This window comes from Urocampus carinirostris, chromosome 11, assembly GCF_059441175.1.
Source record: "Urocampus carinirostris isolate Australia breed hairy pipefish chromosome 11, RoL_Ucar_1.0, whole genome shotgun sequence".
NCBI lineage: Eukaryota > Metazoa > Chordata > Actinopteri > Syngnathiformes > Syngnathidae > Urocampus > Urocampus carinirostris.
In genome coordinates, this window is record NC_142359.1 from 39,633,846 (window position 1) to 39,651,585 (window position 17,740).

Sequence of the window (17,740 nt, forward strand, 5' to 3'; positions counted from 1 at the left end):
CATGATTACTTTCAATCCAAGCAGATTTCTAGGACGGGAAGGCTTACGGCGGTTTATTGCTTTATGTTGAACTACGGGGAACCACAACTTAATCTCAGAGTTGATTCTGGCAACGGAAACAACATTCCTGCAGGTCAGAGATTATAAAAGAAAAGACGAGTCTTTACAAGGAGGCATATGTTGGGCATGCCTGTTTGAGGCCCACTTTGGCCTAACTGCCACCTGATGGATGGAGATGGGAATTCCCCCATCACGAGCGCTCCCCACAAATCAAATGTGGTCTTTAGAAAGGCTACCAAAAAAATCACATCAAATTGGCTCTGGAACAATGAAAACAAATTGAAAGACAATTGTTTGCTTGTTCCTCTGTCAGAATGGTGTTTTCCAACGATTATAACATTTCAAACTTATTACAATGTTATTATCAATGTGTTTGAATATTAATTTTTAAATGAAATGAAATGATCTGCATTTATATAGCGCTTTTCAAGTCAATGAAGACTTCCCAAAGCGCTTTACAATGTGCTTCACACTTACCCATTCACACACACTCACACACCAATAGCGGCCGTGCAGCCATGCAAGGCGCCAACCTGCTTATTGGGGGCATTAGGGATTCAGTGTCTTGCCCAAGGACACTTCGACATATAACACGGAGGAACCTGCGATCTCTTGATCCCCAGACGAGTGCTCTACCTCCTGAGCTAATGCCGTGGAAATAGATGTATAGCTGTTTTTTCTTGTTAGTTTTTGTTATTTTATTTACAATGTACAAAGTATATTTTACTCACCCAAATTTAATAAAATGTAATTTTCAAACTAGATTTAATGTGATTTGACAAACAAATTAGACTTAAGAGCGATCTCATCTATAAAATTGTGAGTTTGGATGCAGTTTTATTTATTATTTCAGAGTTTTCATATTGTTTAACACTGTGTGTGTGTGTGTGTGTGTGTGTGTGTGTGTGTGTGTGTGTGTGTGTGTGTGTGTGTGTGTGTGTGTGTGTGTGTGTGTGTGTGTTTCATTTTATCATGAGGCTCATACTGCAATATTATTTCATGAATTTTTGATATTTTTTCATCGGTAGTAAATAATAGGACTGTGTCACATGTCCCTAAAATATTTAATTTTTCATTCATTTTAAGGAATTACAATTTTGTGTATTAAAAAAGTGGCCATCAATATTTTTTTAATCATTTGATTAAAAAAAAATATATAGCGTGCAAAATATTTAGAAAAGGATGAATTATTTTAAAGTGACAGTGTGTATTATTTAGCGCCTCCCCTTGCAGTAAAAAAGTGAGAAGAAAAATATTCCTCTTTGGTCACTTTGAGTCTCCATAATTTGTATTCTTCCGTGTGCTTTTTGGAACTTGTTTTTGTTTGCACTTCACAAAAAGCGACATCTAGTAGTCAAAAAATACACACTGTCTCTTTAAAGCAGCTTTCATTCCTTTTTCTAGCCTTTGGTATAAATAATTCAACTATTCATAGCTTGCGCCAGACCACAAAAAGCGGTTAGTCATTATTGTAAACATCTCTCGTGACTTATCTACTGTTCTGCCAATTGTGCCAGGGCTTTTAATCAGATAAACATAACTTGACTTGACTTTTCCAGTGATTCCGATAACACTTTGATTTCACAATTAAGAGTTTTCAAAATGTTGTCATTCAAATCATGTAAAACCTTTTCCTCTCCTTCCACCCGGAGGCCTTCGTGATCTCCTTCACGTCAGACTTCATCCCTCGCCTGGTCTACCAGTATATGTACAGCCAATCGGGGAGCATGCACGGCTTCATCGACCACACGCTCTCCCACTTCAATGTCTCCAACTTCAAACCCGGCACGGCGCCGCAAAACTCGGACCACGGCCACGTCACCATCTGCAGGTAAAAACAAAAACGCGTGGCCTCAAAGAAACATCAGGAAATGTATGCATTATGTCATAATAGCAATATAAATCACCAGTCAGTGAAAGGGGCCGGGCGCTCGCGCCAACTGAGAGCTGACCTCTACTTCCTTAGGACATCGGCTAGCCGCCATAAAAGAATGGCAGCCTTTGTGCCAGCGCATGATAAACGATTCCGCGACTCATGGCTGTGAAATTGGCTGCCGGCGCTCAGATAAAGGTCCGAGTGTTGCTGGTGACGCCTCAAGGCCCCTTGGGTGTCAAGCGGCCTTTTCTTCATCTGGTCCAATTGAGGGTGGATGGATGTGTGACATGGACGGACGGATGGACGGACGGATGGACTGACGGATGGACGGATGGACAGATGGACCGATGGATGGATGGATGGATGGATTGATGGGCAGATTGCTTGGAGAATGAATTGATGGATGGACGGACTGGATGGATGGTGAACAGTAAGAAACTAGCAGCTCAGGATTTGCATGCAGTTCTTTGGCGCTCCCTCGTGATTCCCTGGTGCCTTTAAAAATTGTTTGATTATGGAAAAATATATGGTTTCACTAGGACCAACATGACACATTCTTATACATGTTTTAGTGGTGCAGACCGAAGCACCCATACACGAACTGACTGACTTGAGTTTATTTAAAACAAAATGCGCTCCTCACATGGGAGGGTAGAGAAAAACGAATAACAAAAAGGACAAACTGGTCAAATTTCTCGGTTGGCAGATATTGTTGTCAACACAGTCCTTTAATTCCAAGTGCCTGATTAAAGTCAGGTGCCGAAGAAGGGGAAAGAGTGTGGGGTCCTCCAGTTTTTCTGTCTGTTGGCGCCCGCTGGTGGACAATGGCTTGCTGGACCCCAATAATTCTTAACATTTTCCAATGCTTTGAAATTTGTTGAATACTTTAAATAACAAATAATGAATGACTCACTAAATGCATGAATCACTTTTTAATTTCGTTCTAAAAGCATCTTTAAATGAGGGTCTTTTTTTTTGGGCAAATTCATGCATATTGGCTTTTTGGTTTTGGGTCAATTGTGCCTCTTTTAAAATTTTGGGTTGCCGACCCCTGAGTTTGATGGACTGACGATTGGAGAATAGATCGATGGATGGAGGGAAGGATGGATGGATAAATGGTTGGATGGATGGATGGGTTGATAGCTTTCTTGGAGGAATGACAGATGGATGAATGATGGATGGATGGATGGAGTCATGGATTGATAGCTTGCTTGGAGGAAGGACATATGCATCAATGGATGGATGGATGGATGGATGGATAGATTGATGGATGGATGGATGTATGGATGGACCAACTCCTTGGAAGAACGACATGGGTGTCCAATTTTGATAAAGCGTACCAGATTTAATAAGCTGAAAATGTGTGACTATTCCGCATGGCATTTTTCAAACAGTCTTTAATAAATTTCTTCTTCGTGAAGGCTTGCAGTGCTTGGCAATCAGCGTCGCGACCTCGTAGCTCGCCTTTGTACATTTTCTTTTGACCTGCAGGGTCTAGTGAAAAAGCGTTGATGTGCCTTCAAAACAGGTTCCAGTTGCTTCACCTTTTCACAGCGCTTGTTTCCAGTTCATTTTTTGTAGTAAGCATGCCTTTTGATATTATATAATTTGAAAACAGCCAGTCTCATGGCATATCATCGTTTGATATTTTGGTAAAAAAAAATACTACCATTTACACTTGTCCTGGAAGTGGCAGCCCTTAATGTCAACTTTACTTTTTTTAATTTACATTCGCCATGTTGGAAATGGGGTGGGTTAAAATTCACAGGGCAAGGTGGCCAAAGGGCTACTGCCATCAATTGGTAAAATGATGATTTTTTTTTTTTGTATAAATGTATTTTATATTGCGCTCAACATTACTCGAGGGGCACATATTCATTTCATGACAGAGGCCGAGGGCCAGTAAAACATTTATCACGGGCTCTAATTCGCAAGACTTTGGCCATGCCTGCTTAAATACATTACTTTCGCCCCTACACAGGTATAAAGACTACAGAGAACCACCCTGGTCTCCGGATCCGTACCACTTCTCTAAACAGTACTGGTGCGTCCTGGCAGCAAGGCTGGCCTTTGTCATACTTTTTCAGGTATGTTGTACTATTTAGTAGCAAAAACCACACAACTGGTGTATTGAAAATAGTAATGAGTTAATCAGTTCCAGAAGAAGAACCACAAAACAGTTCAAAATGGTTGTTCATCCACTTTATTAGCGTCTGGCTCGTTTACGAGAACAATTTTTCCGTGAATAATTAAGTAAAGAAAATAACCATAGGAAAAATGCAAATTCAGTCAAGATGTTTTGCTGTGCTTACTGATTGTAATAACATCTCAAAGTAACTTAAGCGTGAGTTTTACAATACTATCAACCAGGGGTTTCCAACGTGATGCCCACGGGCACCAGAGTGCCCACTAGGGACAGTTGAGGACCTGTTCTGAAAATAGCTCACCAGTGCTCATTCATTGTGATTTTCTAGTGAAATGATTTATTTATGGGTTATCTGATTCTATCTAACCCTGTTGTCTTTTTTAATAATTAACCTGGTATTAACAACCTAATAATGAGATAATAAGTTGTTATTTTAGATATTCAAATCAATAAATTCTATTTCATGGGTTTAATGGAAAAACATTTTTTTGAATTTGAATATTGATAACTATTTTTAAACAGTTGATTAAGAGAGTAGAATGAGAATCTTTGTTTAATTAACAAATGTATTTATTTTTATTTTATTTTAAAGGAAATACAACAAACTGAATTCTAATTTATGGGTTTTTTAAAACAAATTAAAAGTACCGTATTTTCCGCACTATAAGGCGCACCTAAAAGTCTTAATTTTTTTCAAAAGCTGACCATGCGCCTTATAATACAGTGCGCCTTATATATGGATCAATATTAAGTCGCAAAGTCTTGCAACTAATGCAAGCAGCCACCGACTAGATTTTCCCCCGAATGCGAAGTAGTCCGCGGTGTATGCTGGGATTTATATACCGGCGTTTCATTGGCTAACCAATGTTTCAGTCATCATTTGAATCGATCACTATTGGCTAAAGTTATTCGGAGGTAAAGGGGGCGGATCCTTTTTATCATTTACAGGCTCGCATAGGCTAAAGGGGCAAAACAAACCCTGCAATTGGCCGAAAAAGATGTGTCAATCATCAGTTGAATCGATCACTATTGGCTAAAGTTATCCGGAGGTAAAGGGGGCGGATCCTTTTTATCATTTACAGGCTCGCATAGGCTAAAGGGGCAAAACAAAGCCTGCAATTGGCCGAAAAAGATGTGTCAATCATCAGTTGAATCGATCACTATTGGCTAAAGTTATTCGGAGGTAAAGGGGGTGGATCCTTTTTATCATTTACAGGCTTGCATAGGCTAAAGGGCCAAAACAAAGCCTGAAATTAGCCGAAAAAGATGAATGTGAATAGCATGTTGGGTAGAACTACCGCATATAGGAAACATGTTTTACCATTCTGTATTTGTAAATATTGTACTCTCCTGGATTTACTACACTCACGGATATAAGAGGACCATGGTTGCACATTATTATTGAATGCAACGACCTTGGTGAGCTACTCCGGCTATATATTGTCCCAGTATCTTGTTTCAGAGTGATATCGATGTTTCTGTGATGGGTCTTTTTTTAAATTAAACTAAATTCCAAGTGTTTATTGTCATATGCACAGTAAAGTTGCGAGCGAAAAAGAAAATAGAAACTAAGGAATGGTTGGCATTTCTTGAATCCCAAGACTTTAACCTTCCGAATGATATTTGGAACGATGCATTTGAGTGACATCGTACCGACACCGCATCCGCTCGTGTCTACGACACGTATTTGCTTCTTTGCAAGCTTTCGGAATGTTAAGGGGGTAATAAGTTGGACTGAACTATCTGACTGTTTTGTCCACGTTCCCATTGTAATGCCTTATAATCCGGTGCGTCTTATGTATGTCAAATATAGGACCAAAAACTATTTTTTGGGGGTGCGCCCTATAACCCGGTGCGCCCTATAGTGCGGAAAATACGGTACATTTTTAGCTTGCTATCTGGCTTTAGATTTGTAGCTAGCTAGCTATCTTCCTACCTTTCTAGTGATTTAGCAAGCTACCTAAATAGCTTTTTACATTTTTTGAATGCTTTCTAGCTAATGTTTTACCTTTTTGCTGATTTACTCCTTTCTAGCTAGTTATCTAGCTTTGTTTTTAGCTTTCTATCGTGGTATTTATATGTTTTTTTACTCTTTTAACTAGCTATCTAACACCCTTTTATTTGTTTCCCTGGTCCGCTCCCGGCCTCCCAAAGCATCCAAGAGAACCTTAGTCATATATTTTTTATATACAGTGGCTTGCGAAACTATTTGGCCCCCTTGAACTTTTTGACCTTTTGCCACATTTCAGACTTCAAACATAAGAATATAAAACTGTAATTTCTTGTGAATCATCAACAATAGATGGCACACAATCATGAAGTGGAACACACTTTATTGGATATTCTGAAATTTTTAACAAATAAAAAAACAAAAAAGTGGGTGAGCAAAATTATTCAGCCCCTTTACTTTCAGTGCAGTAAACTGTCCAGAAGTTCAGTGAGGATCTATGAATGATTCAATGTTGATTTAAATTACTAACGACCACCTGTGTGTAATCAAGTCTCTGTATAAATGCACCTGCACTGTGATGGTCTCAGAGGTCTGTTTAATGCGCAGAAAGCATCATAAAGAACGAGGAACACACTGTTGTAGAGAAGCTGGATTTGGATAGATTTCCCAGTGCAAGCAATAATATTGAAATGGAAGGAGTATCAGGCCACGTCAAATCTACCAAGATCGGGCCATCCCCCTAAACTTTTAGCTCATACAAGGAGAAAACTGATCAGAGATGCAGCCAAGAGGCCCATGATCACTCTGGATGGACTGCAGAGGTCTACAGCTGAGGTGGGAGAATCTGTCCATAGGACAACAATCAGTTGTACACTGCACAAAATCTGGCCTTTATGGAAGAGTGGCAAGAATGAAGCCACTTCTTGAAGATATCCATAAAAAGTGTTTGAATTTTGCCACAAGCCACCGGAGAGACACACAAAACATGTGGAAGTAGGTGCTCTGGTCAGATGAGACCAAAATCGAACTTTTTGGCAACAATGCAAGACGGTATGTTTGGCATAAAAGCAGCACAGCTCATCACCCTCAACACACCATCCCCACAGTCAGACATGGTCGTGGCAGCATCATGGTTTGGGCCTGATTTTCTTCAGCAAAGACAGGGAAGATGGTTGAAATGGATTGGAAGATGGATGGAGCCAAATACAGGACCATTCTGGAAGAAAACCTGATGGAGTATGCAAAAGACCTGAGACTGGGACGGAGATTTGTCTTCCAACAAGACAATGATCAGAAACATAAAGCAAAAACTACAATGGAATGTTTCACCAAAAAACATATCTAGGTGTTGGAATGGCCAAGTAAAAGACCAGACCTCAATCCAATTGAGAATCTGTGGAAAGAACTGAAAACTGCTGTTTACTACGCTTTCGATCCAATCACACTGAGCTCGAGCTGTTTTGCAAGGAGTAATGGGCAAAAATATCAGTTTCTCGATGTGCAAAACTGACATACCCCAAGCGACTTGCAGCTGTAATCGCAGCAAAGGGGGGCGCTACAAAGTATTAACTCAATGGGGCTGAATAATGTGGTCATCACATGTGATGTCGGTCGCCCTGACATCACATGTGATGAAGACCATGGAGCGGCTGCTGCTGCACCACCTGAGGCTACAGGTCCGTCACGCCATCGACCCACTGCAATTTGCTTACCAGGAGAAGGTGGGAGTGGAGGATGCTATAGTATACATGTTACACCGATCCCTCTCTCACCTGGATAGGGCGAAGGGGGCTGTGAGGATTACATTTTTGGACTTCTCCAGTGCCTTCAATACCATACAGCCTCTGCTACTGAGTAGGAAACTGACAGAGATGGGAGTTAGCTCACACCTTGTAGAATGGATTACTGACTACCTGACAGGCAGACCCCAGTATGTGAAACAGGGGGTACATCGGACACTGTGGTTAGCAGCACAGGATCTCCGCAGGGGACTGTTCTCTCTCCTTTCCTATTCACTCTATATACATCGGACTTTAAGTACAACTCTGAGTCCTGCCATGTGCAAAAGTTTGCCGACGACACTGCGATCGTGGGATGTATCAGAAACGGGCAGGAGGAGGAGTACAGGAAATTGATTCAGGACTTTGTCCGATGGAGCGACGCAAACCACCTGCACCTAAACACCACCAAGACCAGAGAGATGGTGGTGGACTTCAGGAGAACCAGAACTCACCCGGTTCCTGTAACCATCAAGGGAGAATGTGTAGAATTTGTCCAGACCTACAAATACCTGGGTGTGCAGCTGGACAACAAACTGGACTGGACTGCCAACACAGAAGCTCTATGTAGGAAAGGGCAAAGCCGACTTTACTTCCTCAGAAGGCTGGCCTCCTTCAACATCTGCAAAAAGCTCCTGAAAATATTCTATGAGACAGTAGTGGCAAGCGCCCTCTTCTATGCGGCAGCGTGTTGGAGAGGCAGCGTCAAGAAGAAGGATGCCTCTCGTCTCAATAAACTGGCTAGGAAAGCGAGCTCAGTTGTGGGCAAAGAGCTGGACAGCCTAACAACAGTAGCTGAGAGACGAGCACTGAAAAAGCTAAGGGTCAATCATGGACAATCCATCGCATCCACTACACAGCATTATTTCCAGACAGAAGAGCAGTTTCAGCGACAGACTGCTGTCACTGTCTTGTACTACGGACAGACTGAAGAGATCTTTTCTTCCTCATGCCATGAGGCTCTTTAACTCCACCCGGCAGAGTAAAGGCCCACATTAAACCACACCACCTACATTGGATATTACCGAATCTTACTGCAATATGTATTCTGTGTAGCACTATTTAGTTACTCTATATAACACGCTACAGTGGGCATTTGCACGTCACACTGGGTATTTGTATATTGTATTCTTTTGGCTTTATTATTGTACTGTTCTCAGCTCAGGGAAGCTGCTGGAAATGTGAATTTCCCTTAGGGGATGAATAAATTATCTATCTATCTATCTATCTATCTATCTATCTATCTATCTATCTATCTATCTATCTATCTGTCTATCTATCTCTACAAAGTTCAAGGGGGCCGAATATTTTCGCAAGCCACTGTATAAGGCATATTGAATTAAGACACTAAAAACTGCTGGTGTATAAACGTTGCAGATTTTATACACTTATAATTTATATACCCCTCATTACTTTATAACATAAAATGTAAAGACTTTTGCTGTAATTTCCATATATTTAGTTTTAAAAAAAATAATATTTTTTTATTCAAAGCAGTTTCCAAATACCCTCCATCCACTAGAAAGTGCTCGTGATTCACCATGAAGTTTAGTTTGATCAGTCTTGTAATCGGAAGAAAAAACTCACTGAGGCCTGAGATAAAAAGTGGGATTTCACTTAACTTTTTGCTTCTCAACCCTGAAAAGACTGAAATGTTAATTTTTGGTCTATCTAAATGCCGTGACTTGTTCTCAAACAGTGCTCTGATCATTGACAAATGTAATACCAACCAGAGTCAAGGTTTCTTAATTTCCTCATGCAGAGGTTTTGCGTTTTTCCTTGCCCTAATGTACGTTTCAGATCAAGGGATGGTGCAATAATAGGCTTCAGTCTGTACAGCCCTTTAAGCCTTCTTGTAATTAAAGGCTATACAAATAAGCATGACTTTACTTGACTTGAGCTTTGTAGTTAACTATCACGCAACCTTTTTAGATATTCAGCAAACCATCTTGCTAAGTGGCTATTTTAGAAATTCATATCAAACTGGGTGCACTTTGCACTTATTAGAAACAAAAAAGTTGCACTCAGCCTGTGAAAGGTTGGAGACTCCTGCTATAAACTTTAGAGCAGGGGTGGGCAAACTACAGCTCATGGGACGCATATGGATCCTCAAGCCCGCCAAACAAAAACAATGAAAATACAAAGATAATATTTACAATAGGAAATTAAGTACTTTTCCTTTTTTTCCACTCGGCCCGGCTCTTCTGACTATTTTTTTAAACCCAATTCAGCCTTAGTCTGTACCCAACCATGCTTTAAAGTGTACTAATCAATATAATATTATCTAAATGTAATTAACATTTATTAATGTGAAATCAATTTTGTATAATAAAAGACATCCTAGAAAATAATAAAAACCCCAATTAAAATAAAAAGGTAATTTAAAAAAATCTATGAAAATGTTGCCTTTCCTTATTTTAACATATTGAAAGTACTTCTTATAATCAAACAAAAAAATAATTCCAGTGCCCCTTTAGGCTTAGGTTATTATGTTGCCAATTGAATTACTGGTTTTAATTTATTCATTTTTCCTATTTCCTGTGATCATTGTGGCTCAAAAATATTGGATTTTGCTGAATTTTTATCTTTTTAAATAACAAAATTAATTTTTAAAATTAGCAGATTTTTTTTGCTTCATTCCAACTGTTTCTGTTTATTTGTTTCCGTAAAATAAGAATATAATGATTAAATTAGCTAAATTTTGCTAAGTGTTTTTACTTTATTTATTTCATGTTATTTTTTTAGCATGAAGCCTTTAACTGCTTTATCAAACAAAATAGGTTATTAAATATACTTTTCTGTACTACCGCATGAGCAGATACAAATAAAGATGCTGCCCTACTTAAGAACGGACGATCGTTTGTAAGTTGAATTTGTCCGTAAGTTACTTCAGTGCTATATTTTGTATGTTTGATGTTAGTATGTTTAAGGTTTGTATAAGTAACCTGTATATACTACTATACTATTAAAAAAAAATCATAGAATAATATGCTCTATGAAGATAAATAAAGTTGAGTTTAACTTACTTTTGGGAGATGCGCTTCGAGAGGTCCTCCGTGGTAAAAAGTGGCCGAAAAAAAGCATTCCGACCATTTTCTCAACCGCATCAAGCTTTCTTCCACTTTCATTTTGAAAGGAATTGTCGCCTCTTCTTTATCCTTTACAACAACGATATTGAATGGATGCACAAGATATTAAACAATAAAAATGGGGCTGGAGATAATGTAGGCGTAGAATATGAGGTGCGCATGAATGATGTCAGTAGGGCGACAAATGTCGCGAAAGTTGGTGCGAGAGTGTAGGGGAGCGCGAGAATTTGGATTTGGAGAGAGTTCGATGTATTGACAATAGATGGGTGCTGACGGTTGTCACTCTCCAAAGAGACCAAAAGTGTTTCTGAGTGTTTTTTTTTTCAGAAACGAGGAGCAATCCATTACCCAAACAAAACGATACGCTACATTGGTGGCAGTGGTGGGATTACGAGCAGGTGAAGGAGAGATGTTTATACACGAACTAGGAAAAGGAATCTGATATTTTAACTTACAGCAATGTCCAGATATTTTTCTACATCCTGAATTTTTTTTTTGTATCTACTGTTTTACGTAAGTCGAATGGTCGTAAGGAGGGGATCGTCTCTATGAATATTCAACAAGAAATAAGAATCTGCTGCTTCCTACTGTTTTGGATGAATATCAGTTGATCACTGGAAGAAAAATTGCCAATCAAATTATCTGCTAAAAAAATTATAAAAAGCAATGAGGATCCCTAATTGGTCCCTTCTCCTGTTTTTTGTGCGCCCACACCTAGAACCTGGTAATGTTCCTCAGCCTGGTGGTGGCCTGGGTGATCCCTGACATCCCAAAAACTATCGTGGAGCAGCTGAAGCGGGAGAAGAAGCTGCTGGTGGACCTCTTTCTACGGGAGGAGAAGGACAAATTTCAGCTCATCCACAGCCTCTTTGCCAAGGATGCCCCCCGACTCCAGTCCGGCCGCTGCGGCACCCTACCCCGGTTTCCTCCTCAAGATGGCACCGGGCCCAGATCGAGGGCGGCCAGCTTCACAGGAAACATTCCCCCATCGCCCAGGAGGGAAAATTCCAGACACACGGCAGTGTGACAGGACACAAAAAAGAACATCCTGTTTGGGTGTAATTGTGTTTTTTATAATTAAGTAACAGAATCGCTCACAGCTTCTTTTCTTCTTGAATGTGCTTATGTCGTTCCTGCTTGTGGCGACTGTTGATCTCGTCTTTATTTGAAATTTTATTTTTTCCTAAAAGTGGAGCTGGTAGCCTGATTCCGTAGGTAAGCAATAATACTGCTTTCGAAAAAAGATTGCAAAACACAAAAGAATACACCTGGATCCATTTGGAATTGAAAACTGTCAATATACCATATTTATTTGTGTGTAATGCACACTCGTGTAAATCAGTATAAGGTAGTATTTTTCTTTTTCCTCGGCTCAAATGTTGCGGTTGGGAGCAACGAGAATTGACCCCGAGGCGTGGTGGCTAAAACGCAGAATTATAACCACTGGATAATCACTGATATAGATGACATAAGAAAAGGCTTTGAATTGTATCTCATCATTACACTAATCTTAATCATAGTTGCAGAGACAGATGTTAACGCCTTAACAATCTAACAAATTTTTAATAATAATGTGGCGTCTTCACGATGTCACCAGTAACTGAAATACGTCATGCCACATAGCATTGGAAAGTTAAACCCTTGGGATTCCAGATATGATGACCACTTCAAAATATGCTCATCGCAGAAACATCACGATCAGTCTGAAACAAGATACTCAAAAACTATAAAGACGGGATAGCTCGGCCAAAAGTGCTTTATGACACAATTTCCAGCAAATATTGTGTAGTTGAGAGTCCAGTGAATCCAACCGTGTAAAATATTTTCTCCAAAACACATGATAATGGCGACAGAAATAAACCCGCCTAAAAGCATTCCTGTCTCGTTTGCTGATCTTAGTTATAATCCGTCTGTTTGGCTCCGTAACTCCCCTTTAAAAATAAACAGACTCGTCAAAGATTTCCGATATAGTCCTTAGCCTCGGACGTTTTGATTAACACTGCTCTTGGGCAAATGCAAGCTTTTCTTCACAGTACTTAACCTGTCACAACCAATTAGGGCCTGTATTGATGAATTCAGCTTCAAAAACTTTTAGCTAATAGTGACTGATTTAAATGTGGATTGATACAGTGGTTAGCCAATGAAACTCACAACATATTTTTTTTTTGCAAATTTTATGCGGTGTATTGAAATCATAGCCAAAAATACACACTTGCGCGATTATTACGTGCAAGTGTTCAAAATCAGTAATTGACTTCTGGAAAAAATTGCCCAATGTAAAATTCACAAATGCCAAGGTTTTAGTGTTGTGAACTGGTTGTCTCCAAATGGCTACCTTTGAAAACTACTAGACCTAGCATTAGAACAATGTGTAAAATAAAATGTTTAGTTTTTTTTAGATTGTGATCAAATTTGACAAGATATTAGGTAAGGCCTCACTCAAGCTATTGTCTCACCTATTTTCCAGCTAAGATGCCCATTTAACACCCCATTCCAGGCATTCGATTGCAAAAAAATACATTCAGCCGAGAATAAAAAAAAAAAAACAACCTTTATTTTACTGTGTGTTCTAACTCAGATTTCTCTATATTAGCCGGGAACCAAATTTGAGAGTCTTACCTTTCAAAAGAGACCAACACCGCCCATGTTTATAGGAACGGTAAGGGGTTAATTTCATTGTGCATTTCACATGTTACAGTACAATGATAATACTTTTTTTTTTATTCCAAGCATTGTTATTGACAAATGTTGTTGAATATGTGCGGCCAGGATTAAAATAATTTATTCACAACGTAAACTACGAAGACTATACCAGCATAAAACTTACAATGTATTCATCAAATGTTGAAAGTCCAATTCACCATTAGATACAACAAAGAGTTATTTCCCTCATCATCCTTTTTTTTGGCGTTAATTCATATCTTTCAGGACTACTTTCTGTTTCCTCCATTCTGTAACTTTCATCTATGGTACCATAAATAAAAATACTGTGATAGTGAGATAAATTTGAATGCCTTTCTAAATGTCATCTATATCACTTGTGGTGCAGTACAAAGTATTTGATGCTTTCACCACCGTTACCCTGATTCAATTCCCGTTGCATCTAATGTTTTACGATTGTGGTCAGCGATATTTTTTAACTGATCAATCAATGCACAAATAAGGAAAAACCTCATATATAACGCACACCCTAACTTAAAGTTCTATTTAGGTACAAAAAAATAAATGTGTGTTATACATGAATAAATATATGGATGTTTAGGTCTTACAGAGGTCTTATGCCTCCGAATCAATTTTCCTTGTGGAAATGGTCCAAACAGATCAAATGTGTAGATTGTACCTTCAGGGATAATAAGGTCATTCTATTAGAATATATTCTTATCTGTTTTCTGTGGAAGCCCAAGAGTGCCAAAATACAATACTGTAATGCCCTACTGTTTTGCGCTATCTTTTTGCAGCTGAAGTATGCCATTCTGGTCTGCCTAAAATGAACTGCACTATTTTGGCGCACCAGTCCATTTTTCCGATTCGACTATTGCTGAGAGCAGGGGCCGGCAGAGCATTTTTCTTTTTGGTTTGGGCCACTGAAGTATGCCAGTGTGGCCTGCCTAAAATGAACTGCACTGTTTTGCAGCAATCCTTTATTCCGAATCGATTTTTCCTGAGATCAAAGGCCAAGAGAGAGAATTTTTGTCATGCATGGTGGCTCTTCTGTTGTTTCCGCCCAAATGAAACAGCAAAATGAGGCAATCTATTATCCCCAGTTAAATGTTGTTGCAAGCGGTGGCCAGCAGAGCGCTTGTTAAAAATGGGCAAGCGGATTGCTACTTTGCAGTTTTCCGATTATCGCTGGTGGTTTTGGTCCCCATCAAGGCAACTATATCATATGGCTATTCATTTTTAAATAGTGTGTCAATACCTGTACTATTGCTAAAAATATATTCATTAGAAATTCTATCATAATTGAATATTTCAAAATGTGAGAATTTTTCATAGTGATCTCTTCTCATTTAATTTCCATCGTTTTACTCAAACAAAAAAAATATGTGTTTAACAAAGTTTTTCACAATGGCCTTTCTACATTTTTGTTCTTTTCTTTTATGGAAGGATGACTCTTTTTGTCAATAAAATTCAGAGGGTGGGGCCTCTGCAGAATGAATAATGCCCCGCATCTTGTTGTTTGGATCTATGAAGATAGCAAGGGCTATTCTTCTGTAAATCGACTTTCTAAAATATAAAAGAAGTTTTCAAATAAAATGGACTTTATTTTGAAAATGTATTGTGTTTTAATTAAAACTGTGGAAATAAAATTTTTAAAACATAAGAAGAAAATTAGGATGTTTTTACAAATAAATATTTAGAAAAAAAAATCATGATAAGATTTGCCAATAATAGTTTTTTTTTTATTATTTGAAATATTCGTTTTTTTTTTTTATTGCATTTTGGCAATCTTTGCTTCCATGGAGGGCGGGTGGAAGTGATTGATAAATTAATGAATGCTTGTCATCGATGGAGCTCTTAGTATATTTCTGGGATATTTGTTTCATTTAGGGATGTAATGATATCCAATAATCACGATATAATACTTTATACGGTTTTGATAGATATCGCAATATCGTGGATAGGTTATGGACTTTTGCTATACTGTAAAAAAACAATTGTGATATTTTTTGAATAATTAGAACGAATCTTTGTAAGTGTGAGCTAGAACTGTACAAAAAAACTAACAATTTCAATAACAATATTGTGCCATAATGAATGTATTACAATAATGCCCTTATTGTTACATCCCTAGGCTTTACTTATGTTCTTTCTCTATATTTATTTCAAACTTGTAGCAACAGCAGATTCTTTTCTTACTGTCTGTATTATAATGTGAGTTTCTTATTGGGCCGATTGTTTATATGGATGTTTACATTCAAAAAAAATTTCCTACATTTCTTCTGTTTTTTTGCCAGCCTTGCCGCAAATTCTTTGGCTAGCATTACGTGTCAAACTTTGCAGCCCGCGGGCTGGATCAGGCCCGCCATTGGTTTTAATGTCCAGTGGATGCAGCCAAAGCCAGCAACCACTTACAAAGCAACTGGAGCTATATTTGTCTTTCTTTCTACTTTTTCTCGTTATTTCTCTCTTTCACACTCTCTCCATCTCTGTCTCTTTTTCTTTTTTTCTTTATCTCTATTTCAAGTCAAGTCCTTTTGTGTTAGTTTGTATAGCCCTTAATTACAAAAATATCTCAAAGGGCTTCACAGACTACAGACTATAACTGACTACTCATTCTCTCCTTCTTAGTCGCTCTATTTCTTCTATCCTCCTCACCCGCTTTCTATTTATTTTCCTTCTCCTTTTTTCTCTATCTTTACTTGATCTCTCTCTCTCTTTTTTCCTCTTTTTTCAATTCTCTTTTTCACTTTTTCTCTCTCTCTTTGTCTCTCTCTGTTTTTCTCTTGTCCTTTATCTTCCTGTCACTTTATTCTTCTCTCTTTCTCTCTATTTCTTCTATGTCTCTATTTATTCTCTCATTATCTCTTCTTTTTTTCTCTGTCTCTGTCTTTTTATTCTTTCTTTCTCTCTCTTTCTCTTTCTCTTTCTCTACTCACACACACACACACACACACACACACACACACATATATATATATATATATATATATATATATATATATATATATATATATATATATATATTCTCTACTTCCTTCTCTTCATCCCCCTCAGTCTCTTTCTCTTAATATACAAGTTCGGCCCTTGTGAGTTTTTTTTCTACCATGTGGCCCCTGAGCTTAAATGAGTTTGACCCCCTAGTCTTGTACTTTAGAATACTAGAATACGCGATACATGCCATTTTGATAAAGTGACATATAATTATGTCATCCATTCATAACCTTTGTGGTTTTGTAGTCATTGTTTGCTGGACTGAAACTGAGCATCTTTATATCAGGCTCACACATTACTGAGAAATGTTGATCATTAGTGTCTTAAAATCAACTGTAGCCATTTTTAATATCGCAGTGTGACGCCATTCATGCTGCAAAATATGATCTGTGTTACCTGCTTTTGTGATCCTCTAACATCTCTGTGCTCACTTTCAGCAGCAGATGGTTATAATAATGTGTGTATTATTTGACCACTAGAGGTTGCTGTATGGTATGATCCATCCGAAAATTAAAACAAGGAAGAACACAAACTACGGAACCCAAAGTGAAACAAAATGCACAATTTTACTTCCCGTTTTTTTGCCTGGCCTTTTTGAGGTTCACGTCTACTCGCAGCAGCAAGGGTGGCCGACAAATACGTCAGCTTCCTTTGGCTGAGGCTTATGCTATGTAAAATAAATGTTTCTTATTTCTCAACCTGCGAGTATTTTCAAAAATGCCCGTTCACAAGATGGCACTAAATAATACACTCTGTCACACAATAATTTATATGGGCTTTAAAATAATGTGACTGTGTTAGGTAAATGTTTAAATTGACAAACATGTCTTACATGACTTAGAAAATGTTTTGAATATTATTGTGTGAGTTTTTGTCTGGTTTGGATATCATTGGTCTGTTCTCTTTTTTTTCTGCCTACTTAAACTCAAAGTCTGACAAATATTTTAAATTGGGAAAATAAAATGAGGAAGGCAAGTATATGTTTTTTTTGTTATGTATATTTATATCCTAATAAATGACATTAGCATATGAATTACACCATTACCATATACATGACTACCGTCTTAACTCGAAGTCCATTTTGGAAACGATAAAACTAATTACTAAATACTTGACACTTTGAGAAAACTACTACTTTCTGTTAGTGTTGACGCTATTAATAATGCACCCAATGTCAGGAACAGA

The 17,740-nt window shown here is 38.2% G+C and overlaps 1 protein-coding gene across 3 annotated transcripts in view; it reads left to right on the top strand.

The window, feature by feature from the left end:
• ano2b (anoctamin 2b) overlaps positions 1–17,533 on the top strand; it is an 89,165-nt gene extending 71,632 nt beyond the window's left edge. For all 3 annotated transcript variants that reach the window (XM_088348566.1, XM_088348567.1, XM_088348569.1), the window contains 3 exons: positions 1,713–1,891; positions 3,918–4,023; positions 11,619–17,533. In XM_088348566.1, coding sequence (XP_088204692.1) covers positions 1,713–1,891; positions 3,918–4,023; positions 11,619–11,927 — 594 coding nt within the window. In that variant the 3' untranslated portion in view covers positions 11,928–17,533. The remainder of the gene's footprint in view (positions 1–1,712; positions 1,892–3,917; positions 4,024–11,618) is intronic.
• Positions 17,534–17,740: the final 207 nt, after the last annotated feature.